Source organism: Natator depressus, chromosome 6 (genome assembly GCF_965152275.1).
Source record: "Natator depressus isolate rNatDep1 chromosome 6, rNatDep2.hap1, whole genome shotgun sequence".
Lineage (NCBI taxonomy): Eukaryota > Metazoa > Chordata > Testudines > Cheloniidae > Natator > Natator depressus.
In genome coordinates this window covers 47,067,265-47,094,818 of record NC_134239.1, presented here as the reverse complement: position 1 = coordinate 47,094,818, position 27,554 = coordinate 47,067,265, and the positions used below count along the sequence as shown (strand labels likewise).

General features: G+C 39.0%; 1 protein-coding gene across 3 annotated transcripts in view; it reads left to right on the top strand.

Annotated features, from left to right (window-relative positions):
• The window catches only part of PRMT3 (protein arginine methyltransferase 3), a 99,350-nt gene that overhangs the window by 58,896 nt on the left and 12,900 nt on the right, over nucleotides 1-27,554 (top strand). For all 3 annotated transcript variants that reach the window (XM_074955199.1, XM_074955200.1, XM_074955201.1), the window contains 4 exons: nucleotides 796-983; nucleotides 5,907-5,993; nucleotides 22,612-22,662; nucleotides 22,860-22,947. In XM_074955199.1, coding sequence (XP_074811300.1) covers nucleotides 796-983; nucleotides 5,907-5,993; nucleotides 22,612-22,662; nucleotides 22,860-22,947 — 414 coding nt within the window. The remainder of the gene's footprint in view (nucleotides 1-795; nucleotides 984-5,906; nucleotides 5,994-22,611; nucleotides 22,663-22,859; nucleotides 22,948-27,554) is intronic.

Sequence of the window (27,554 nt, the reverse complement as noted above, 5' to 3'; positions counted from 1 at the left end):
CAAACATCTATCAGCCAGAAGCTGATATAAAAGATAGACAGCACTGCAATAGGCATCACGTCATTCTTTCCCTTCTGGTGGAGGACATTTCAAGAGGGATTTGCCCTTTCACATTGCTAGTAGGCTTTCTTCAGTTTTCCTAAAGGCCTTTGGCTAGTAGCTGCCTGGTAAATTTTCAGGTTTTGGTATACTCACTTATGGGTAGTTTCAACATAAAAGCCGAAGAATGCCCTATGGCCCAGGGCCTTCTCCATGGAATGTTTCCCCTCCATATCCTGGCAAATGGCTCAACCCTACAGGTATCTTCTCCTGAGGCATGTTGCCAAGGTAGTGTGGGGAAAATTGAATACAGGCAATGATTTGTTTATACTGCTCTATATACTATCATTGAAAGGTACATACAATATTTATATTCCAATTGATTGATTTTATTATATGATAAAAATTAGAAAGGAAGCAATTTTTCAGCTATAGTGTGCAGTGACACTTTTGTATTTTTATGTCTGATATTGTAAGCAAGTAGTTTTTAAGTGAGGTGTAACTTAGGGTTACGCAAGACCCATCAGACTCCTGAAAGGGGTACAGTAGTCAGGAAGGGTTGAGAGCCACTGGTCTAGCCTGTATATATTTTGTGGCTAAAAGGACTTCAGCCTATGAAACTGTTTGTTGGTTGGATCCCTGTACAAGCACTAAAATCAGTTCCTTTTTTCATTTGTTGTTGCTCATTTCAAAAACTTAAAAGAGCATCTGAATTCTCATTCTTTTTTCACCTCTAGTCCTTTCTGTTTGTTACAGTCTACCCAGACATCTGCACCATTAGCCTGGTGGCTATAGGTGATAAGAATAAACATGCAGATAGACTAGCTTTTTGGGATGATGTGTATGGCTTCAACATGTCCTGCATGAAGAAGGCTGTAATTCCAGAAGCTGTTGTGGATGTAGTGGATCCAAGTACACTTATATCTGAAGCCAGTGTCGTTAAGGTACTGTACCAAATACGTCTATAAAATAAAAGCACACTAAAAATGCATTCTTCAGATTTTTTATTTACATTCATAAATTCTCAAACATAACTATTTTTAATATGGAAAAGCTTAATAAAGCATATTTAATCTAGAGAAATCCTGGAACAAATGCAACAAGGTGTTCACAAAATTAAAATGGCTGACTTTAAACATCAAACACTAAGTGCAGATTCTAAAGTCTGAGGAACTTCTGAATCCTGATATACAAAAGTAATAATATTAAACTTTTTTTCCTCTAAATCACTTTCCCTACTCCAGGTCTTTCTTCTGCCCCCAGAAGAGAGGAAATAAACTGGTTATATAATTTTGCAATTGTAACTTGCTTCAAATTTCTGACTTTCATGTCAATTTATATCTTCAGGTTACCCTGAGAACCAGACTGTGCTGTCTTTTCATAGTGACAGTGCAACGGAGATGAGTGATTACAAAGTAAATAGCTTTCATTGTAAACAGATATTGTGATTCTTATTTCATACTGATTCATTTAATATTGTATGTCTACTGGCTGAGGTTAAATTCTAGAACACTCAGTTGTCTGAAATTTTAATGTGTGCACTGAATTGGACATACAGTTCAGGCCACCTCAGTAGGAGAAAGGGTTGCCAGGAAAGAAGTCTTTGTTCCTGTTGGGTGCAGATAAAATGGGCTTGTCTGTAGGCAACTGGAGAGCTTTGGTGAAACACCATCCACTCCTTCTTGTCTTTTTCACCTCCATCCTGGAGAAAAGAGGCTATACTTCAGCAAGAAATGTTAAGACTGTAAGGAGGCAAGACAATCCAACTAGGTCGATGTTATTTGCTTTCATTAAAAGTTGTTGCTATCTTTCCTTCAAATATTTGAGCTCTTAAACCTATGTAAATTAATTTCTCCTATAATTTCCCTGGTTAGTTCCTTCTGTAAAGGAGTTCTGTCCAAATACTTGTAGTGTCCAAGGCTTCCCTAGTTTACATTCATCTCTTATCAAATACAAGGTTATCTGATATTTATAAACTTTATGCCAGAGGTTAAAATATGGCCAGTGGGCTGTCTGTCTTGATTACAAGTGTTATACTTGCTGTGTTATAACCTGTCCAGGATGAGTTATCAATGACTTCAGAATGTGCTGGTATGCTGCCAACTCAAAATTAACATGGAGTTATGGGCAGCTCCACAACAGCCCGAAATACGCTACCTATGCCAGTTTTGTACATCTATATGTCCCAATATCATGTTGGGGATGTGTGTGTGTATATAATTACATCCAGGAAGAAAAAGGTAAAAACGTTAAGGTTTCAGAATGAAACGCTCAAAAGTTACAAAATGCCAGTTGCCAGTGCAGCCTTTATTTGCCCCTATTTTGTATTTTCCAACAAGACCACTTGGCTCATTCAGTGCCCAGGAAGGATCTATATTACTGAATAAACAGCTATTCAATATTTAATTCCATTCTCTTTATTCTGTGTGTTCCCATGTCTTATTTACTGCTCCAAGCCCTGCACTTAATACAGAATTAATTTCCTTTTGGGATTTTCTTTGTTGCTTTTTCTTGGGCTTTTCTTTGTTGTCATAATTTCTTGGTGTTTACAGACGTTATTGAATTTTTCAACATCCCTATGAGATGGTGGTGGTATTCCCATTTTACACATGGGAAACTGAGGTATAGTTTAAAGCCAAAATTGTCTACTATCCACTAACTTTGGGTGCCCAGCTTGAGAAGCCGAGGGCTAGATTTTTTTTCAGAGTACTTAGCATTTTATAGCAATTCATAGGTCCAGAGCAGAGTTCCTGCTGATGCAGCTGAGTGCTCAGCACGTCTGCAGATCAAACTCCAGGTGGCCATATAGTGGCCACTTATGAACATTTTGGTTCACGTGTGTCAGAGACTGGGATGTGGACAATCATGCCTAGTAATTGGAGCAGGAATCAGTAGCCAGGAATTGGAGCCCAGGGTCAGAGCTGGAGTCAGAGGCCAGATGCCAGTGTTGAAGGGTCAGAGCCAGATTACCAGTAGTGTGTCAAGGCAGGAGCAAGGTTGGGAACAAGCAGGAGCTGGTGCGGGAGCTATCACAGCTGCTGCTTCTGGGCTTGAGAGAGAGGCTGCTGAATCTTCCAGCCAGTCAGGCAGTATAGCCAGTTAGGCAGCCTACTAGAGGCCAACTGCATTTGTTCAATTGCCTGGAGACTGGTTCTGCTGCAGTGCCTGATTCCTGACAGTGTGATTTGCCCAGTATCGCACAGGAACTCGTGCCAGACTCAGGGATAGAATCCAGTTCTCCATGACAGCACTGAACTGCCTTAAGCATTAGACCCTCCTTTCTCTACCTGCCTTAATTCTGGCATTTCCTAACTTTAGAGTTCTTGTTTTTTGCAACCTAACGTTCTTATAATGTAGTATTTTTTTATGTAGTTTCTTAACCTCTTATAACTACGTCCTGTAGAACCATTCTGACACCCACATGGATCATTAGCAAGGTTAGGATCTTTAGATCTGCAACATGGGTCATCTGATACTTGAGCTAATGGAATAGCGGGTAACAATAGAAGGCTGTTCTCTTTTCTGAACCTGCCACAAAAGGGGGATTGAGACACGTTTTGCCAGTGAGTTTCACAGTTATTTGTTAGACAGTAGAGGAATATTGAGGCTTGAGGAATATTGGGTTCAATTTTAGATTTTCTAGGAGACTGTTCTCTAGTGGTTTTAGACCTGCTCTTGTCCTTCTTCCTGTTCCTGCCCTTCCCCTTCTTACTGTTCTCAGACCTTCTCTGATCTTGCTTATGTCTCCCCAATTCCTGTTCCTATCCTCACCCATCTGCGCTCCAGTGTGGTTGTTTGCTCCTTCTCCTCCTCTTCTTCCCACCACCGCTGGGGGGGAGGGGGGCATTGATAGCACAGGTGAGGCTATCACTTCACTCTCCGTTCTTGTGCTTGGCACCACCCCGCAGCTGAGGAGCTGTGTCAGAAAGGCCAGCTTTGCCCCTGCAACCTAAAGTGGAGCTTGCTCTTTGGGGATGGTGCAGTTTGGTCAGTGCTAGGAATCTGTGGGAATACAGCATGCTCAATGCAGACAGAATCTTTGGAGAATTTAGCTGCTGAGCTCCAGCAAGTCTCTGAGATTTATTCCAAGGCTTATAATTTTGGCATATTTGGGTGAATTTTTACATGGTTAACAAAAGGCATATCCTTGATACAAAGGCCACCCCCTACCAAATTTCGTGCTCCAAAGGATGGAGGTAGTGGTGCTTTTTATTGAAACCACTGAACCAATGTTTAACATGGACAAATCAGACTTAAGCAGACACCTGTTATGGAAAATTTCAGCCTGAGCAGTCTTTTAGGCTAAGTCATAACTGAAAACAGGGTCTTTTAATAGGTAGTGTCTTAACTGAAGGTGTTGCTCCTTACTCTACCTATAATATAGCACTAACGCTATTTCTGTCATATGACTGAACACACTAGTCTTAAAGTTAAATATGTATTTATTCTATCAAATAGTGCAGTAAGCTCTTTTTAATATATACCTTTAGGGACAATCATTGTCTGAGCTGTATAAGAAGGCCAGGGTATCTGTTCATAAAATAGGCCTGTCATCATACAATTCCAATATAATGCTTACACTCTTTTACAGTTTAAATTTATTCTTTTTACATAATTTTTAGTAACAATAATATCTTTCAAATAAATCCATAAATCTTGAGCTCCTTTGTTGCTTGTGCAATGAACACTAAGAAGTAGTAAAATTAATGAGGGAAGCAAGAATGACATTACAGGTAAACAATTTTAATCAGTAACTGTTCCACATAATAAATGGATTTAAAATAGCTAGGAAATTATAAAAATGTTCCTATTTATCATAAGATTATTAAAGGAAAAAGTTTAGTACACTTTCCTCACATTAGCTGTTTCATTAATTTTGAGTATTGCCTATTAGAACTGTGTTCAGAAAAATATTCTGTAAAGGGCGTACAGCATCGAGAAATGTTTGAGTATTACCCTGATGTTCAGCTAAACTATGGAAGAGTATAGGCATTAGAAGTGTACTCTTTTTAAACTCAGTAAAATGTTCAGTTATCCTTCATTCTTAGCTAAAATGTGCTGGCCATGCTGCACGGATTTTGAATTTGCTGTAAGTAAGCAAAACAAAAGAATCCGTACAGTACAAAAATGTGCAGAGTGAGGTATTTTCTGAGCAATGACAAGACTGAATATGTAATGAGGCTCTGTTGATAATGGTACTGAGTTTTCTTACTAGTTTCCAATTTTTAACCCACCGTATGCATACAGCATAACAGGTAGCTACAACACAGGTTCCCCAATTGGCCTTGTCAGTATTCCTCAACTGTAACATGGAGGACTGTCTCTTCAAGGTTTGGAGAGTAGAAGTCTCCATGGTTTACCATTCTTTTCTGCTGAACCTGCCAGCGTTGGTGCCAATTAATATTAATAAGTTCTTTGAGACATGGGCAAATGTCCATGGGAAGCTAGACTGAAACCAACAACTCATTCAGCTTAAGCTACTGTTGGCCAAGACATCCAAATGGGTATAGTCTACGTCTCTACCAGCCTTAACAAGACTTCAACCAATGGTGAAAGGCTCCATATCACAACTTCTATTTAGTGTCTTTCTTTATGTTAAGTTTAAATGTTTGGGGATGATGGTTATAGACAGATATTTGTGGGTTGCACAAATATTGCTTAATTATATTATAAAACAGTTCTAGGTTTTTTAGAAAATTCCAATATGTAGCATTGTTTACTCTCTCCCACTGAGGAGTTGAATCAGTAGTGTACTATGAGTTGTCTTTTTTTTTTTTTTTTAAGGGAGGGTATAGTAAGTTCATCTGAGTTGTATATTTAATTCTGATTAAACTGTTTATTGTCAAATTTGTTTCCCTTTTTGATAGTGTATAGACTGTGTCACAACATCCATTCCAGATCTGGAGTTTTCATCGGATTTCACTTTAATTATTACTGAAAACACTGTGTGTACGGTAAGGCAACTTATTCTTTCTAACATTGTCCTTGATTGGCAGGCCAGTGCATTCATTAAAGTGCTGATAATAAATGAGTGTAACTATTGCCATTAACAGTTCATCTGTGCATTTACAGAGGTGTGAAACTGGTCCGTTAAATAGATTAATGCATTTTTTAGCTGTTACTATTTGGGTATCCATTATTAGTGGAGTCTGAAAGGCCTGCCAAGATTCCATACATACGGTTTTCACAAGATGGTGCGTGAGAGGGAGGTACAGTGTTGGCTTTTTCACTGAAAGTTTTGTTACTTTTCACCTGCATTGCACCTGTTTGGTCTGCATTTAGCTTTAAACAATTGCTGATTGCACTCAGGCACTGGAGTAGCTAGAGAATATAATGCTGTAAAATATCAAACCTTTTCTAAACTCCTATGTCTGTACATAGCTGTTTGTACTACTTTTGTCTATCATCCCGAGTCATGAGATATACCTAATTCATTTATTGTGCATCTTAAGAGGCACCTTACAAGGCTGTAGAAAACATGTACATGTAATCAGACAATTTAATATATACACTCCATGTGCAGAATTAAGGTTGTTAAAATTGAATTTCCTATCCCTTGGGGCTTATCACATCAACCTTAATGTTTTCTTATAGTTATTTAATCATTTGTTATGGCAGCATTAGTGAGGGCCATTGCTCTTGTGCTGGGTGCTTTCAGTAGAAACATTTCTGTGGGCTTGTGTTCACAGCAAGTTAAGTGAGCTGCAAGCCAACATGTGAATCTACAACACACTTTCTTGCCATGCATTAACTTGCCATGTGGACCCACTATGGCGCGCTAACAGTTCCGTAATTGCCGTAGTGTGCCATACTGTTGGAATGGTGTACATCAAAGCATGCTATGGAACTTCTACCCTGCCATAGCAGGGTCCACATTACAAGTTAGTGCACGGCAAGCAAATGAGCTGTAGATTCACATACTGGCTTGCTGCAGACTAAACTTGCTGTGTAGACAAGCCCTTTTTAAAACATGTTCAGAAGTACAATGCAAAACTATAGATCAAATATACAGGCATAGCCATCTGTCACAGGCACTGTGCACGTAAGTGGAATTATTTTTAATGCCTGATTTCTTATTTAAATGTGTATTTCAAATGCAGCCTTGCAAAATTATCATGAAAAGATTTAAGTTCAAGCACAAAATCTACCAGACCAGCTATTACCATGATGGAGACAATAGTGGGTGTGGGGGGGGGGGGTGGAATCTAGTGAAATTTTACTTAAAATTACCCTGGGAAAGCGGGTGCATACAATTTTGTAAAGTTTCCTTAATATGTAACTGCTTGTTAAATGTATACCATAAAAATAAGTAGGAAAGTGTGAATTGCTGCAGTGATGTTACATTTTGAATTTCCTGTCTTCTGAGTACCTGATTTCTCAATTAAAATTGCATTTTTATGCATTTTTTCCAATTAATGTGTATTAGAACAAAAGGGAACTTTTGTTAATGGGCTGTTGTAATAGGTGCTGAAGGCACAGTCCTGGAGCGTGTTGTGCATCTTAAACTCAAATTGATTTTGGTGGGAGTTGTAGATGCCTGCTATCTTGCAGCAAGTGCTCAGTATGTCACAGAAATAAGGACAGAGAGAGACAAAAACGAATGTGTAAACAGTAATGTGAAAGGACAGCAGCCTAGTGTACGTGTTAAATTCTATTGCTGCAAGAAAATGATGTGCATTTCTTCTGACATAAGCAGTCACAGATTGGGCAAAAGGATATGTATAGACATATAATAAATATAGAATTCAAAAACTCACATTAATGTAATGTTAAAATCGAGAAATTAGCTACACAAGTCAGGAAATCTTAAAATCTAACTACTTCCTAGCACTCTACATGTACCTCCCAATAATGCTATTGGCCGTGTGTGTCAAGAGGAGTAAAAATATGCATTGTTGGGTGTTTCTCCATGTTTTAGTAAATTGAAATGTTGTGGTTAACATTGTGCTCTTGTTTATTGAATGTGTGTCAAGCAAAGTGAAATGTGCAAATTCTCAGTGCAATTCTGTTATATGCGTAAACATTTCATAATAAAATGTTAAATATTGCCTAATTTAAAACTTGAAAACATTTTATTTTTTAATTGTGACAAAATGATTTCTTGATCTTGTAACCAAATAAAATTGCTGGTGTAGGGTGAGACTGATTTCTTTGCTCTTCTTTGAATAATTACGATCAGTTAGAGAACGCCACGTGGTCTTTGTCGTCCTGTATTGTTTAATAGAGCAAAACAGGATATTGGTTAAAATATTACTTTCCTCTAATACTGGACCTTTACAAAATCTTCTTCTATTGTTGTGCAACTCTTTTAAGGTAATGTAGATTAGATGTTGATTTAAGTTTTGAAGCTTTGTGAGCTCTCGTGGTTTGTTTCTGGAATTTTCTGGTTAACACAGGTCTTAAAAAACCAAGTAGAAATCTCTCAAGTATTTTGCACTTAATCATGTCGGATTATTGACATTTTATGAGTAGAATTTCCACTCCTTTTATGATGGAGTGTGGAGGTTTAGTTAGAGGCTGACAGTCCATCTGTCACATCAGGCTGCCTAACCTTGCAGTAAATGAACAATAAAAGTCCATATTTGTATTGAGAATTTTTGAGGTACAGTTCTGTGCTTTGAAAACAGCATTACAAGACTTTCCATGAATGCATCAGCTTCTATGTTTTTAATATGCTATTTTATATTTTACACTATAGGAAGAAAATCTAAAAGCTTTTTATGTATCTGACAAAAGTTCTGATAAAAGAAAATGATGTACGTACCTGCTCTGACTTTCATGTTCTTTAACACAAAAATGACACTGTACTTTGTTGTATGCAGTGTTGTTGTAACTGTCGGTCCGAGGATATCAGAGAAACAAGGTGGGTGGGGTAATAACTTTTATTGGATCAACTTCTGTTGGTGAGAGAGACAAGCTTTTGAGCTTACACAGAACTCTTCTTCAGGTCTGGGAAATTTACTAGCTAAATGCTAGATGGAAGAGATTGTTTAGCATAAGTAGATGACACACATTTCAAAGGGCCATGCAAGATGAGGTGGCTTGTTAATAGGCCTCCAGTCATAGCGAGGAAAGGAGAGGACGGGGGAGTAGTTGTGCGTCGAGTGTTAATGGGTTATAGATTGTTGTAATAAGCCATAAATCCAGTGGCTCTATTCAGTCCATGATTTTTAGTGTCTGGCAAAGTTATGGCTGTGACATGGTACAATCTAGACTAGTGAGTAGCTGTGACCTCTAGCCTGGGGTGCCCTTTCCACTGTTTCGCTGCTGTAGCCTCCCGTCAGGCCTGCTCACAAACAGCCTACAGCATGTAAGGACTAGGCTACGCTGGCAATGCTAAAACGCTGCCATGGCAAAGCTTTAATGTGCCTTGTGCGGTGCAGTGCAGCTCTGGGGGAGAGCTCGCCCAGCGCTCTAAAAAAACGACCTCCACGAAGGGCATAGCTACCAGCGCTGGTGCACTGTGTATACTGGCGCTTTACAGCGCTGAAACTTGCTGCGCTCAGGGGGGTGTTTTTTCATGCCCCTGAGTGAGAAAGTTGCGGTGCTGTAAATTGCCACTGTAGACAAGCCCTAAGTTACTCCCAGCTATGTCCGGGTGCACTTGTAGCCTGCCAGTCACACCTAAGCGCTCTCTAGCCTGAATTACATTGCAGGGTGATCCCAAAACACTCCCAGTCCCAGATTTTCCCCCAGAAATGTATGTTTTGTACTGCCTAGCCCAGGGGTCAGCAGCCTTTCAGAAGTGGTGTGTGGAGTCTTCATTTATTCACTCTAATTTAAGGTTTCGCGTGCCAGTAATACATTTTAACGTTTTTAGAAGGTCTCTTTCTATAAGTCTATAATATATAACTAAACTATTGTGGTATGTAAAGTAAATAAGGTTTTTACAATATTTAAGAAGCTTCATTTAAAATTAAATTAAAATGCAGAGCCCCTCCGACTGGTGGCCAGGACCCAGGCAGTGTGAGTGCCACTGAAAATCAGCTCACGTGCCACCTTTGGCACATGTGCCATAGGTTGCCTACCCCTGGCCTAGCCCTTTCCTAGATAATACAAGCTTATATAAAGTCCATCGTTTTTATTAATAACAATAATATGCAGAAATCTTACCTCAAGTGAAGTTTCCCAAACGTTTCTATTCAAAGACACTGGTTTAGATAAACCTGTTTTATTGTTAAAATCTCTTTGCAGTTAATTAAAGTGAATACAAGTAATGCTGAATAAAAGGCAGAAATGGTTACAAGACAGATAAAGATAAAAAGCCACTGGTGCCTAACTTTACTTGAGTTTAACATGTTTTGTTAAGTTTTTCTCAGCACATGCTCTCAAGACTCTTACTGGCCGAACTCCTTAGGCCAGGACGACTACTTCTGTGTAATGGCTGCTTCCTTTATTCCTTCTGGTTCAGTGAATTGATGGACAGAGAGAGAGAAGGGGGTGGGGGGTCCATTGGGGTGTCTGCCGCTTCTTTATATAGTTCTGTCTTCCGTTTGAGAACCATTTCCAGCTGGGAGCATAGCACCAGGCAGACTTTTCTTCCTGCCATTCAGTAGCCACTTAGCAGGTAATGGCCCATTGACCTTGTTTACACCTGGCTTGAGGAACTGGTTTGGCCACTCCCCAGACCTCGAACATGTTTTAGTAACATCATACAATGGAATCTTATAACTTTACATACAATGTTGCTACACATATTTTACCAGGACAATAATGACCAGCAAATCGAGTTCTCAAATGATCCCCTCAAAAGGCATACTTTGTACAAAGACTATTACAATAGCTCATTTTTTTGAAAGCGTTCTGCAGGTTTCCTTTGAGGATGTGGACTGATAGCTCAGATACAGAGAGATCACTTTGTAATGAGGTGGTATTTGTCTTTTTTCATTTTCCTGTGTGTGTTCATTCACGAGCATAGTGATTGTCTGGTTTCACTCGCATAGCTGCTTTTGGGGCACTTGTACCTCACTCTGTGCACTACCACATGCTGATATAGGCATGTGTTGGACCCATGGATCTTGAAAAGTGTGTTGGGGGGTGTTGAGCATAATAGCAGTGGAGATATCTGCTGATTTTGCATCTGTTGTCCTGGTAGGGTTCTGTGCTACTTTGAGGTACTGTGTCCTAGTCTGTTAGGAGCTTGCTGCTGATCTTGGAGAGATTAGGGCATAGTTTGGAGTCCAGAAGAGGTGGTTCAGGAAAGATTTCTTTCAGAATGGGGTCCCCATTGCATATGGATTGTAGGTGTTGGATACCCTGTATTGGTTCAAGTGTTCAGTGTTAGGTGACAACTAGGAGTGCAGTTGGAGGGGGTTTTATTTCTGTAGTGAAGCAGGTTCTTTCTGGGTATTTTGGTGGTCCATTCCCCAATTTATTTATTAAATAAATATGATATATTCATGCTGAATCCTCTATCAAAAACTTGGCATCAAAGGCTGAGTTTCTATATAAAGAGAATTGCGGGTGGTGTGGGGGGGGTGGGTCTAACTTTTGAGGTCAGGCTTTATCAATGTAGCACAGTAGGTCAGGCTCAGTAACTAAGGAGACTATATCATTTTCAAGAGACATGGGGCAGGTCTACACTAGAAATTTACATTGGTGCAGCTGCACGCTGTAGTGCGTCTGGTGAAGATGCTATAAGGTGACGAGAGAGAGCTCTCCCATTGGCTTAACTCCATCTCCATGAAAGGCTGTAGCTATATTGACAGGAGAAGCTCTCCCACCAACATAGTGCTGTCTACACTGGCGCTTAGGTCAGTATAGCTGCATCACTCGGAAGCGGATTATTCACACCCCTGAGTGACATAGTTATACCAAAGTTATTTTGAAGTGTAGACCAAGAATTTAAGATCCAGTCTCTTTGAATTAGGCATATTTGAAATTTTTTCTCAGGCTGACCTTAAATAATCAGTTTAATTTATTGACTACAATTAATCCCTCTGTTTTAATAAATCATTTAGTTATAAATGGGAAACATTGTTTTAAGAGAAGTTTATCTATCCCAAACATTTAAGGTTGTTTTGTTTAATAAAAATACATTTTATATGCTGGAATTTATAATTAAATTCCAGTTACCATTCTATTGCAGCTTGACACAAATCATGAGCAAGAAGTTAATTATCTAGTAAATATATCAATGTATCATTCACCATTCACTAACATACTAAAAATGTACAGTTTATAAAATCTGAAAATATTAAGCTATATAGTTGCTTAAATAAATAAATACCTGTCCTCCTAGGTAGCAAAAAATGTACCAACTGTAGTGTAAAGGCTCTATTTAGTTGTAAATCAACATATTTTAGTGATATATCAGCCAATGAGAATGTGCCTTTCGTTAGAAAATAACTGAAATACAAATGGAGAAGTTGATTAAAATTGATTTAAATCACAGCTTTCCACTTGGTGATTTTAAATCGGTCCATGTTGCCTTTAGTTGACTGGTATGTCAATCGAAATATAATGAGTCTTGCACTTCATCCACTGCAAGTGTTACCGAAATCTGATTTGAGGTGTATTCTAGAGGATTGATCCATCCTTCCTTCTAGAAGTTACCATTTTACTCCACAGTCCCTTGCTTCCAGAAGCCCAAGAGCCCAGGCACTTCATTAATTTCTGTCAGCAAAACTGGCACACCAGTGTTTATTTTATGAGTACCTTATAAAAGCAACTAAATGCAGTACACGTGGATGTTTTGCATTAAGTGTAATGGAGCTGACTGGGCCATGAGAGAAACACTGAAGTTGAGCAATGGGGACAGTGAGCTGTGGAGGCAAAACTGAAATAGATGTCAGAAAAGTAACCCATTATTAAATGCAACATTCCTGAAACTGATTAACTTCATTTATTTGGGGGCTGGGGGAGAAGATTTCAGTAACACTAACTTTTTTTTTTTTATTTCCGCCTTATACTTTTAATAAGATATTTCAGATAGTTAAGTAATGCAGATTAATGGAGAGACGTAGGGAATGTATTAACTACAATTAAACACCTGTGTTAGCTAACTTGGGCTCCTGGGACTCAAGCCTCAGAGCCATAAAACTGCAGTCTAGATGTTGAGGCTTGAGCTGGGGTTTGGGGATCCTCCCCCACTAAAGCTTAGGCTCAGTAGAACTCAAGATAGCAGATCCTGGGTTTGTTAACCTAGGGCTTGAGCATCTACACTCACTTGTAACCACAGATTAGGAATTGTTGGACCCAGGGTCCCAACCTGGGGCTGCAGCATCAACACTGAGTTATGCAGGTACGAGTCCAACCACCCATATCCCAGACTTTCTAGCATCCTCCCCAAATGTAGCTGCTTTAGCTTTTTGTTCGTGGTGTGGTGTGGGAAAACTTGACTGTCCAGGGGACAAAGAAATTCAGCCCACGGGATTGTGGAATACTTTTGATAGACTCCCAGAGCATGGGTTCAGTGGGGCTGCATCTACACTGCAAAGCAATATGGCTTGAATGCTAGGTTCCAGCTTGACTCAGGCTTGGACCGTCCATCCCCATAGGGTCCTGGGACTCTCGCTCTGAGCCTTGGGTTAGCACAATTTACGTGGAGATGGAAGCGAAGGTAGTTTTGAGCTTGAGTTTGATCTCTGGGTTTACAATGCAGTGTAGATATACCCTTAATGTCACCCTGTTTAGTGTGCAGTGTTTATGGATCAGCACTACTCCAACTGATCCTGTGACTTTTTTTTATTTATTTATCCTATAATATCCATGAAAAAGAACTGACTTTTTTTGTTTCTTTAAATAGTCATGTTTCTTAATATTATTCTTCAATTGTTCAAGCAATTAAACACAATTTTGCAGAGTTTTTGGGAAGTGTTTTTCATTTGACTTGGGAAATATGTGACGGTTAAGTCAAATTAAATGTTTAAAATTGACTATAAACTTATTATTTAATATTAGGTGTATCTGGATCTTCATCTTCAAAGCTCTTCGAAAGCATACATTTTCAAGCCTCTACTCCGGCAAAGTTTTCTCTTTCCATTGTTTTCTCTTCATTTCTTCCAGTTAAATCTCTTAGAAGATTAAGCTTTTGCTTTCTTGGTATCACCTTGATTTTTAAATTCTGCTCTCAAACCCTCTGAAAATTCTCTGAGAGCGCAAAACAGTCTCAAGCTGATCATAATGAATCAGTTCTAAATGCTTTTGGTGCAGATTAACCTAATTTCAACCTCACAAAATTAATCTGCTTAAAAAAAACCCTAATTATCTTAAAAAGCACATCTTTCCTGTTAGAGAGCTAAGTTTGTCCTTGCAGATTTTAATGAGACATTTGGCTGAAATCAGTCAATAGATTCTGTTAGGAAAATATGCCGTCAATTGAATTTGAAAGTTCAGTGTTTGCTATTAATTGTATGCGAGTTTTGAGATTAAAATATAATGGTTTATTACCCTCAGATCAATTGATGAACTTTCTCTTTTGTTTGACTGCTTCCCCCATGATCCTGTCAAGGTTGTTTGGTTCTTTCCTTTCTGAATGGCAATATCCCATGGGAGGAAAATGGCAGTGTCTGTTCATTACTCCCAGGAGAAGTTGTCAAAGAGCAGGTTATGCATTTTTATTGAAAGGGGATGGACAACGGTAAAATGAATAAGAGGACATTATTGATATACTAAAATCTCAGTGATTTAAAATACGAATTCAGTTAATTTTGATTAAAGTAATTTTAATCAAAGGATAGTTGTATTTATAAAAAATTTAGAATTTTGAGCAATGTCAGTTTCTGCACCTAAGAACTCATTTGCCAGTTACAATAAGAGGTATTTGAATACATACGTATTAATTTGAACCATAATCATAGTATTGAATATCTTCAGACTCAGGTTGGAAACCCAAGCCTTCTGTAGTGTGTATCAACGTCAAACACATTCTAGAATCCACTTTGTTTTAAATTCAGTAATTTATGCATCGCTATAGCATACTATTAAAAATGACTTATCTTCATAATCAGTTTGTGCCAAGAAGACTATACAATAGGGCATCTCAAGGTTCTGTATTCTTTTTTACAGAAATAGTTTTTAAAATATCTCTTGTATTTCTGAGATATGTAGTAACTTTCTCTGCTGCATGGATTACAAGCATTCCATCTCCATGCTTGGATAAACTCCATCAAAAGCACATTATCCTCCTACTTCTGTGGCCAGCTGCCTAATTGTATCTGCTATAGCCACACGCTGTTGGAACATGATACCAGTGATGAGCAAAAATGATAAATTACTCCCTGCAGGTAATAGTGATGATGATAATTTTTAATTTCCTTGTTCCTTAAGTGAATTGGTAAGGTTGTCTTTACCACTTCTCATGGGGTCTCAAGCAGTCTTATTTGTGTAGATCAGATGAGATTCTGTATATTTACAAGGCAATTTTCTTTACAGAAAGACTTCCTATAATATATTTGAATCAAAATCCAATTGTTTTCATTTCAGCTCACTAATCATAAAATAAGACTAAGTGTAAATGTAAGAACTATTCATTGGATATTTAATTGCTGCAACATAAGCCATGTGTTAGCTTTTTTTTGTATCTTAATATTTGTGGTGACTTTACATGCATTATTTGAGTGAAAATTACCTACTCTCCCTATGGCAATTCATTAAAATATCTGTAGTTTGTGACAAATATTTGTTCTTGTAATTTGTGCTGGAAGGGTACAGATTGATTTCTTTCTGAAGCTGTATTTGCAGTCTCCAAATTGAGCAGTGTTTAGGATGCTAATACCTGTTTTTATAAATATAGGTTATTTACACATTTAGTGTAATTTAGAGTTGAAGCAAACTATCCTGGCTATGTTATGTTGCAGTGACCATATTCTGTGCATAAATTCATCTATTTTGTTTATAGATTAGCGATCACGTTTGCTGTTTGAGGAGGTTCACTTTTACTTTCCTATAGCTGATTGAAATGATGCTGACCGCTGTGAAATGCTGTTTTGCCAGTCAGTTATGAATAGTACTTTGCTTCTTAATTAACCTAGCTGCTTTAGCTTTGAGATGGCTTTAATCTTTTTCTTAGCATTTGTTTCTCCTTAAAGATATTTTTGGCAAACAAGAAGCAAAATAATTTTGCTGCGGCGTTTCCTAACATATAGAACCCTTTCAAAGCTCATGGCAGGCTACAGCTTCAGTTATTTATTACCAGTCTAGAAGGCATTGTTTTCAGTTTCCTAGTGCGTATTGTTCAGAGACTAATACTTGAATGCCTCTTCCAGAGAAATGCTAAAGTTCATGGTGATTAGTCCTCAAGGGAACTATAGATGGGCTGTCAAAGGTGAAGTAACAAGGTAGTAAAATTGCAACAGAAGAAATTAGCTAGAAATATTTGACAAAAGAGTGGAGGACTGTTATTGTTTGATTACCTCAGCTTTTTCCCAACCTTGTTAGATAACGTTCACCTGTTTATAGCTAGTCTCTGAACTGTTTTAAAAACTAAGAGCTAGAAAATGAACAGTAATCAGTGATTTGGGAATTACTATTTTTATCTTCTTTGGCACAAATTCTGCTTCTGCTCTGTTGAAGACTGACCCTGTGGCAACCTGAATGTGGTGACTGAGTATGAGTGGGAAGGACAGTCAGAGGATCTGCTGCTCCTCCAGTGTCCAGCAGTTGCTGTTTTAGTTATTGGGCTGAGCCTCTGAAGTAGCTCTACCGGCTTGCCAAAATGTGTCCATCACACTTATCCTTTCTGCCCATCTGTCCAATGCTCAGCTACTTCATGCTTGGCATTGAGCAGAGAATTAGGGCATTAGTAGTTTTCATGTAAAATCTGCTTAGTGACAAGTGTGCACCCTATCCTCCAGCACTAAAGACTCAACATGAGATCAGAAACTTTTATTTCTGTCATCCAGGTAGCTTTCCATCAAAGTCAGTGGGAACTGCACACAACCTGGCCCTCTGTCAGGAAAATGGAGCGGGTGTCACTTGGAAATAGACTGTAAGCAGATAGTTGAATTAGAAAGTGCCAATTTTACATGGTCCAATCTCCTGTATGTAACTATACTTTATTGATACAAATACTGCAGATGAGAATCCTAACCTACATCTCTAATCCTCTTGTTTTTTTTCAAATATCTGGTACATAATGTTAAATAACATTGCTGCCGTGGTTACAGAATCTGTCAACTCCTACTAGTGGCTGATAACCTCTAGATGAAAATTATATGCATAAAATTAGGGCAATGTTGGTTTTCTTCCTGTAGCTGTTTTGGGGCCAACGCCCAATTCTACATTCTTTGACCTGCTAATAAGATGGGGAAAGGCTTTGGGAAACTTGGATAATTACACTGATTTATTTGTGACTGTAGTTCTCAATAGAACACAACAGGCCTTCAGTATTTATGTAACAGCACAGAAAGTTTTATATTTCAAGGGAGAGGGGTCTTTTTCAAAATCTCAACCTTACCTGCTAGCTGTTAAGAAGCTGTAAGTGGGGAAACCTGAGGAAAACATGTGGACACGCACTTTATTTTTTTTTAAGTTCTTAGAAATATATTGTGAGAGGGAAAACTGTTCTGGAAAGAGCCTGAGAAAATGAATATTGTATTATAATTTTTTATAAATAAGAACACTTGGCATATATGCTACTAAGGTTGGAACAATGCTTTTGGTTTTAGAACTTACATTGTACATCATTGTTCATAAGGAGGATTTTGATCTTTGCAAGTTTGTGCTTAATTGTTTTGAAGCGTTGCCTAAAATGTTTGAACATTTAGCAACGTCTGTTCTATCAATTAAATAGATTTTAAGAGTAGGCTTTGTTTTCTGAGCCTTTTAGGAATATGTTAGTAAATACCTTTATTTTATGACCTGTAGACAGGAGGTTAAATGTCAGCCTGAGAACATGTTATAAGTGCAGGGAGTTCTTGTTCAGTGTTCATTTAGATCAGTGTTAAAATGTTAAATAGTGTTTTCAGTAACTAAGACTTACATTCCAGTTGGGAGTCTACTCCATTGAATGATTTTGTAGTCTTGGCATGATTTCAGTAATGCAGCTTTCAGAATTAAAAGTAATTAGTTATATTAACTGAGTTTAGTGAGTCTGATTTTATTGCATAAGTAATAAAAAGAGGCAAACATCGTTCTGAATGTTACTGTGTGTATGGCTCAGTGGTGAAGGAAAGGATGAAAAAAGGAAATCAACAGTGGGAAAACATAGCTAACTGTTGGAGTATAAGGAGTATCTCACCACTGTGTTATGATCTTCATTTATGGACTCAACTAAGCAACTGTAGCCTCTCCCGAATCATACTTGGGTGACTTCTGTTTGAGTGTCAAAAATCAATTATACTGCCGGTCATGTTGAGTCTTGCTTCATGGCAGTCAACATATGCTTCCTACATCAATGGTTTTGTAGTCTCAACAGAAGGTTATTATGAAAACTCGCTTAACAATTCATACGGTTTCTCTTGGCATATTTAACATGTGTTAATATGCTAATATGTTTTGATTTATTGATCTTTTAAAATGTATTAAAATTCTATTCAGTGAAGACGTCCTAAAAGGAAAAAGATGTGTCCTACTTTGAGAAAACAAACTTCATGGGTAGGTGATTCTCATAGTCACTAGCTAAGTGACTTATTTGGCCAGTTGACAGTATTTTTCTAAAAACAAGCTGTTGTTAAACCTGGGATTGACAGAAATTAGGGTTGTCAAGCGATTAAAAAAATTAATTGCAGTTAATCACACTGTTAATAATAGAATACCATTTATTTAAATATTTTTGGATGTTTTCTACATTTTCAAGTATATTAATTTCAATTACAACAAGATATTTACATGCCAGAAGCGCTCAAGATTCATATGTCCCTTGATGTTTAAGCCACCATTCCAGAGGATATGCGTCCATGCTGATGATAGGTTCTGCTTGATAAAGATCCAAAGCAATGTGGACCGACACATGTTCATTTTCATCATCTGAGTCAGATGTCACCAGCAAAAGGCTGATTTTTCTTTTGTGGTGGTTCAGGCTCTGTAGTTTCCTCATCGGAGTGTTGCTCTTTTAAGACTGCCGAAAGCATGCTCCATACCCCGTCCCTCTCAGATTTTGGAAGGCACTTCAGATTCTGAAACCTTGGGTCGAGTGCTGTAGCTATCTTTAGAAATCTCACATTGGTGCCTTCTTTGCTTTTTGTCAAATCTGCTTTGAAAGTGTTCTTAAAATGATCAGCATGCTGGGTCATCATCTGAGACTGCTATAAAGTGAAATATATGGCAGAATGTTTGCAACTCAACTTGGATTTTTTTTCTGGTGTTTTCCCTTTGTCAGTTTGGTTGTGTTAATATAAGTTTATGCATACTTAAAGGTAGCAAAAGTCATTTGTTCACAGTATTTAAAGGGACACTGAAGAAGATTGATAATAGAAGCGTCTTGGGCTCTGCACTGTGAGGCTTCCAGAGAAATGAATAACACCTCAGAGAAAACGATAGTGCCGTATCCCTGTCCCGTTCCGCAGGCGTGTCAACAATACCTCATCATCAGTAGTATCTGTCTGGTAGTCCAGAAAGAATTTGCATGACTCAGTAGACCTTTGTCCATTCTAAAGAGATTATGGATTAACAAAAGCAGTTTGACAGAGGTCAAGATAATCTGAGGACTCCAGGCCTTGACAAAACATTGTGGATCTTCCAAGGAAAAGATCAGTTAGAGAGCAGCCTATAATTTAGCTGCGATTCTCAACATGGAGTGATGGCCCTTGAGAAACTGAACAATCACTGCTTTGAGAGGCTGGCATTTATACCTCCTGAAGGGAGTCATTGACAGTGTGTCTCCTTGGTGTGGTTTCCCTTCCAAGAGGAGTATTTGTCCAAATTGGAGCTTAAAGCTCTCCAAGAACATCCAGACTGCCATTAGTTGAAAATCAAATAAGATGGCTAGATGTAGATGGATCCATCTTAAGAGATGCCATATTCTCCATTTATTACCTGGTCTATTCAAGTTTTAGTCAGGAGAGGGGAAACATGAGATTGCGCAGTGATGAAATATTTCACGTACACGATACCCATTTCTGCCAGTCACATGTTTTGTCTTCTAGAAGATACTTAAGTGTGTTCTTCCACACAGCCCATTTCTTTGAGTCAGTACTGAAAGCATAATGCTTAAATTATTATTTATGTAATCACTTTCATAGCAAGAGACTGGTATTCTAACTAGACATTAAGTAAAAGGTAAAATGCTGGGCTGTGAGTAGGAAACTTCTTTCAGACACAAATATTTATAACAAAAGCAAGTTAGTTGCACTAGGGAGGAATGTGATTTGAAACAATGAACTAGCCTTCATGTGGAGTCCTGCTTGAATGTACCAGAAAAGACATGAGGGAAATCTCTATTCGATATCTTAGTGGGTGGAGATTCCCCAGCTGCCAGCCTGACAGTCTTACACAATAGAGCATAGGCTCTTTATAGGTCTCAGCATCTTGTTTCTGAGGCTGACTCTTGGACTGCGTATCCATAGCCTGCCTTGAGGACACATTTGTCAAGCATTTTTACATTACTTTCTTAATAGAAGATGATGGGAAACAAGTCTGGGAGGAGGGGGGTGGAAGGTGCATTATATTGTCCATCATTTTTTAGCAGCCTCCTCTTTATTGGGATGGGTTTACTTTTCCCTTTGGATCACTGAGGCTTCTTGAACTCTTTTTCCTCTGTGAAAGCAAGACACTTTAATTTTTAAAGAAAAAAAATTACTGGTCTCTTAAGTTGCTTTTGGTGTAAATGTTCTTCTTTCTTTTTCTGTGGAAAGTCCTCCTTTAAGGTAAAATCTTGATGTAGTTTTTTAAATTGGGTATTGTAACGGGGTGCACTCACCTCTCGTGACTTCCCCCTTGGCCGAGTGCATGTGCCTGCGCGCTCGCGCTCTCTCTCTCTCTCTCTCTCTCTCGCTCTCTGAGTGTCCCTGCTCTGGGATAGAGCAGTGCCCCAGGGCTCCCTTCCTGGAGACAATGTCTTCGCCCTCTTCGGCTTCCTGGGTACAGCTCTCCAGCTGGGCCACTGTAGTTCAGTTCCCCCTCTGGGGTGCCTCAATGTCCAGGCCACTAGCCACTGGGGGGTGGGAGGGATCCCGGCCCACCCACTACTTCGGGTCCCAGCCCAGAGACCCTGTAAATAGCAGCTGTCTGCTGTATCCCTTTAACTATGCCAAACATAATTCCCTGGGCCACTTCCCCACAGCCCCATGCCATCTTCACCCTTACCTCAGGGCCTTGTCCTAATGGAGTCCCAGCAGCCAGCTCAGGGCTCCTTCTCGCTCTCCCCGGCTTCTGTCAGCGCTGCCCTGTCCAGGGTTCTGTAGCTCCGTCAGCCAGCCACATACCATCCACGCTTAGCAAGGAACTGAACTCCTTCTGGCCCAGCAGCTCTTCTTATACTAGGCTGCTGGGCCCTGATTAGCTGTCCCCCACACAGCCACTCTAGGCAACTTCGACAACCCTCTCCACTGCCCTTTTTTGGGGAGGAGAGTTTCATGGTATCCTTCCTGCTGGGGTACAGTGAGCAGCTGTGGAGCCACTGCATAGACACTAGCTGCTGAAGTAGTCCATGTGGGACACTTCAGAAACTCCTTTTCCTTACCTCTGTATGTGATAGGAGATGAGAGACCCTGTACTGGCTCTGCCCTGCCCTCCATGCACAGGGAGTGTGTGTAGAATAGGCTCCATGTCATTCAGGTGGAGGGAGGAAGAGAAGGAGAAACACCCCATCCACAGCCCCTCTTTGTGTATAATTACACCATAGATGCATGTTATAGCAGCCACAGAAGAGAGAGCTGGATTTACCCATTTATGGGTGTGTACCTAAAGAAATTACTGTTGTAATATTAAATTAGGCTTGAATAAAGACTGGGAGTGGATGAGTCATTACACTAACTAAAAACTATTTCCCCATGCTAATTTTCCCCCTACTGTTACTCACACCTTCTTGTCAACTGTTTGAAATGGGCCATCCTGATTATCACTACAAAAGTTTTTTTTCTCTTGCTGATAATAGCCCACCTTAATTGTTTGGTCTCATTAAGAGTTGGTATGGCAACCCCCATTTTTTCATTGTGTGTGTGTGTGTGTATGTGTATATATGTATGTATATATGTATCTTCCTACTGTATTTTCCACTCTATGCATCTGATGAAGTGGGCTTTAGCCCACAAAAGCTTATGCTCAAATAAATTTGTTCGTCTCTAAGGTGCCACAAGTACTTCTCGTTCTTTTTGCTTAAGAGAGTCTGTCAATAATATGTCTGTTTTTTTCTGAAAGTACAGACTTCTTGTTTAGACTGAAGTGACTCGTCACTTCAGTTGTAAAACAAAGTTTATGGTATGCTTGGAAGCAATAGAAATATAAGTCTATGAATTAATTCAAGAATTGTCTCCATCTATTCTGCATTATAGGCTTTCCAGTAAAGTTCAAATACTGTGAATATCTGAATTACCCCTGAAGAAAAATGGAAATGATCTATGTAAGGGAAGAAATTACCTTTTCTGCTTAAAAAAAGAATATTTTGCTCATAGAAAATGTACAGAATAATGGGTGTCACTATTATTGTACTTAATATTCCCTGTTCATATTTGTTTTTTCCTTTTATTATAGGCGGTTGCTGGCTACTTCGATATATTTTTTGAGAAGAACTGCCACAACAGTGTGAGTACTGGGGGTTGTATGTTCAAAATTAATTATGTCAAATGTATTGTACTTTTTCAGTTTGTCGCCTCAAGGTGTTTGAGAGCAAGCCTATTTTGCTGTTGCAAGCATTTGAAGTGTGTTTTGTGTAATAGATTAATGTAGCATGATATTAAAAATGTTGTACTTCATCAGATTTTTGAACTCTGTCAATTCAGGTCATGTTCTCGACGGGTCCCCGGTGTACCAAAACACACTGGAAACAAACAGTGTTTCTTCTGGAGAACCCTATTTCTGTAAAAGCAGGTATGCTTTTTTCTTTTCTTTTCTTCTTTTTTTCAATGTAATATAGCTTTTGATGTGACAGTGCTATCTATATGTTACAGGTGACTGTTAAATTATATCTGAAAACGCTTTTAATGGTGATACCAGTTTTTGAAAATGATCATTTGGAAGTTCCTTTTTACAATAAGCAGGGAACTAGAAAATGTATCTATTCATGTTTTTATTTTGCTTCTATAACTGTAGTCTGGCTTTGTTTTTTAAAAAAATTGCCCATATTTCAACAGCTATAGATTTTGTGGGACCAAGAATGTGCTAGTCACTGTATAAAAGCAGAGTAATATGTGTTTCCTGCTCCACACCAGACAGATATGGGGGGGGGGGGGGGAAGGAAGGAATATAACACACAAGAAGAGTGAATATGGCTGCAACCATTTTGTTCCATGACTTAGGGAATTATGTTTAGTTAGGTAATAGTCTAAACTGAAAAACAAGGGAAGAGAGAGGCCAGAAAGAAGAGTGTGGAGAGAAAGCAGCGTAGGGCATGACAGCAGGTGTGAGGTAAGGCTGAGGTGAAGAGTTTGAGGGAGGGCGCCAACAGCCAATCAATTCCAGGCAGAGAATGCCTACTTTAAACTTGAAAGTAGAAAATGCTTTGATGATAGAGTCTGTTGCCTGCGTAAACTGCTTCTGCATCTGCTCCTCCTTGTGTCAGTCTCTGTCTGGCTCCTCCATCCGGTTTCTTTCCCAAAGGCCACATAGGTCCTAGTGCCCCAGAGGAAGGCCTCTACAGGTGGGAGGGTTTCCCTAGCTGGGTGCCATTTTCTCCCCCTGCATCCTCAGTGAAGTAGTACCAGCTTCAGGTAAACACATGCTTTGCAGTAATCGGCAATCCTACTTTCTACAGGAGTAAAGACTGTTAATACATGTTCAAGCACAAGGACTCATTCTGCTACTTTGATACTTAATGTTTGTGCAGTGTTTTAAAGGCAAAAATCACAGTGCAAGTGCCCAGTATGTTTGCAGCTTACCTGAGAGCATATTGATGCTCCAGCAGTTGGGATCTAACTGTTCGTAGTCCTCCTAATTCTCATTTTCGTATTCTTACCATTGTAACTACTTAGGTTCCTCCATTAATCTCCAAAAATCTGTTTTGCTCCATACCTATCTCTAGAACCCTAGGGTTCAGTAACCTCTCAGCTAACCTACCACAACTTCCTTTTCACCTCCATTCTTTCAGTCCTTTCTCAATGCTGCTGCTTAATTCTTTCTCTTGCCACTTTGACTCGGTTGGTTCCCTTCACTGGCTTTCGCTCTCACTTTGTCAGACATCAGTTTCTCATGCTTGTCTCTGCACAGCTACACTCCTGCCTATTTCTCCGCTCTCGTTTCTGTCTTCTATTTCTCCCAGTGCTTATGCTCCACACAGACCAATAGCTCTAGCTCCTCTTCAGTGCCATTTTCCATACATTCTTTTCACCTGCTGTGATAGGTGAGCCCACTCTCAGCATTTAGATCAAAATGTTTGTTTTTTTTTTTTTAATGGATCCTCTCAATGACAATGCACTGAAGAAATAAGTATAAAAGATCATGTAGTGCAAATGTGGTTTATTTGGCGACTTTATCCTCTCCTGGTCATCCAGTGGGTTTTTAACTGTATTTATCTAACAAATGTCTACATTCCTTGGACAAGAATTGTATCCTTTCTTTCAAACATTCCAGTACTCAGCAAAAATATTGATAATGGCGGAATTATCAGTGCTCCTAGTAGGCTTTGGAAATATCTAGTGAATAGGTATGACTTTAGATTTAAACCAATCTGAGTCTTGTACAGCTGTGGGCATAATGACGGCCAAATACAAGCGTTAAACAATACAAAACTGGAGAAAGGGAAAAAGGTAATGTCGGCATTGAATAGATTGAAGAGCCTCCCAATTGCTGCATGCTTTTCAAAGGCAGCTGCCCATACCCTGTCAGGCATAGTCTTATCAGTTCCATACAAGAGATGTCATCTCCCTGATTCCAGATGTGACCTTTCAGAGGACTTCAGGGAGATGCTTAAGTTCTAGGACTTTAGGAAGATGGTTAAAGACTTTAATATTAGTGTTGAGTTCTATTCCTTCCTTTTGGTTCAGTGAGTGGTTCAAAATTCTGCAGCCAGTGGGAAGGTAGACTTACTTGTTCCCTGTTTGTTCTAAATGATAAATTATGTACCCTTGGTGACACTTGCTTTCTATATTTTATTTGGTAAGGGTGCTTGAAAGATGTTATGACAGTTACAGAAAAAAGTAAATAATGTTATTCCTTATAGCAATGGTACCCAAACGTTTCAGCCCCATCCCGCCCCCCACCCACCCCTCCGGGGCTAGAGTGGTACCATGGCTCCAGAGGAGAGAAGGAGACACAGACAGGAGTAAAGGGGCCGAGGCTGGGGCCACAGCTTGGGAAGGGGCGGGGCCAGGAGCAGAGCCAGGCCCCCAAACGTTCCTCCGCACCCCCCCTAGTGTGGCGTGCCTCACAGTTTGGGGATGTCTACATTATAGTGACTCTGAAAGCAGGTTTTATAACTAGTTTGCCAAAACTCAAGTTATTCTTGTCCACCTTTTTTTAGTCTAAGTAAAATATTATTAAAATTGGCATCAATAATTAAATCCTCATTCTCCAATTATCAAATACACAAAAGCTCCTTTTTGTTTTAATTGAGTTGCCTGAAGTGATAGTAAAGCATTCGTTATACTATTAGATATACTGTCTGCAATGCTTATGGCTGCTGGAGTCTATTGCATATTACCTTCACAGGAAAAGGGCTGCATTATGCCAAAGCATGACTATTCAGCTCTGCAGGATGAGCTAGTTCAGTCCTTCCTCTGGTATCATGCCAGTTTGTATTCTCAAATTATACATCTGTGTATTTTTCTTTGAGAGCGAACAAATGTATGCGTATTCTTTTTTACGTTAATGCTGATAATACCAAATACAACTAGACTGTGTTAAATTTTAAAACAAAACAAAACAAAACCCCACACCTGGATGGGAAAGGCTGGAGAGAATTATGTTTGTGGGGAAATGAGAGAGGGAAAAGATTCAGTATGGGTCTGGAGTTCTTGAGACCAAGTTAATAGAAATTAGTCATCATGATAACCCTGTGAAGAGTCATCTGTAACCATCAACTTAAGCCAGAACTATGGAGTAAACCAAGAAATGTGATGTTTTAACCCTGTAGAAGGAAGCTCTTGCTACTGATTAAATCTGAAAGGTAACTTTTTTGTACTTTTTCCTTACTGGGCATGATCTGAGACTTGAAGGTGATGAACAATGAATTAAGAGTGCTGTCAGCATGCTGGATTTGTTTTTAATAGTTAACAATGCAGCAAAATGAATGAAACTAGAGGGAGAAGCCAACTGACATTTTATTGGCAAGACACATATCTTTTTCCATTTTATTGGCAAGACACATATCTTTTTCCATTTTGAAGGACATTGCAAAGGTGCTGTGTGAACTCCCTACATATGCCAGTCAGACTTCAGATAGCCACCCTTAGAAAGCTTGAAAATTCTTTTAAAAAACAAAGCAAAACAAAACGGATACTTTATATCTATTTGGATTGTAAAGGGAGGTAAACTGCATTTGTTTCTTGGTTTTTCCATCTGCTGCTTTCCACCCTGTTAAACATTTTTATTAAATTTCTCCAAACAAAAGATTTAAAAGAGAGGATCATGGGTTCATGAGTTTGATTTAGGTCCAGACATATGGTAAATAAATTTAATGCTTCCAAAAATAACCTTAATAGTTTCTATGTTGATTTTTTCCCCTGCCCCTATAACAATGCATTAAATTGAAACAGAAAATCTGCATGCAGACAAACTCCATTAGCAATAAAACAGCACATCGCCGTTATTTTATGTTCTTGTTATTGCCTTGAGGTAGAAATAAAACCTTGATATTGTTGGTTTTCCACAATGCCAAAAAGGTTGAGCACAACAAAGCTGAAATAGGACTCGTACAACTAAACCCTATAAAATTCTTGGTTATCTTTTTACTCCTTCTCCGTTTCCACCATAATTAGGTAGCCATTTGTAAGCTAGCAAACTTTAAAATGTTAATTTTCTTTCCTCAGGTTTGTTAAATTGTAGGAAATTGGCTTCGGCACAATTAATATATCTTGATGCTTTGATTTTTTTAACCTGAAATACTTCTACATTCCACATTCAGTTATTGGAGGATTTATGTTCTTAAATGAGATTCTACTTCCTATTCTGCCTATCTACCATTGCAATTAAATTCTCTGTTGTAACCCTGTCACCACTGGCAGTTGTTCACTGATCAGCAAAGTGGTGACATCTCACCCTTTTTAAATCTAGTTTTCCTTGCTGCCTGACCTTTCCGGTCGAAGGGGACCAGGCCAATGAAATGGCTGATACCCAGCCTCTTTGTGTTGGTTTTCATTCCTTTAAGATCACGTGAAGTTACCTGCCCTGGGGAAGACTCCGTATCTTTCATATTATGTTAAGACACGTCTTGCAGCACCTGACGTTAAAAACCTGCTCTCAAGATTTTTCAGGAACCTCTGTAACCTGCTACTTCAAGTGCTACGGAAGAGGTTTTCTCCTTGCTGTTGCCGTTTTTGTGC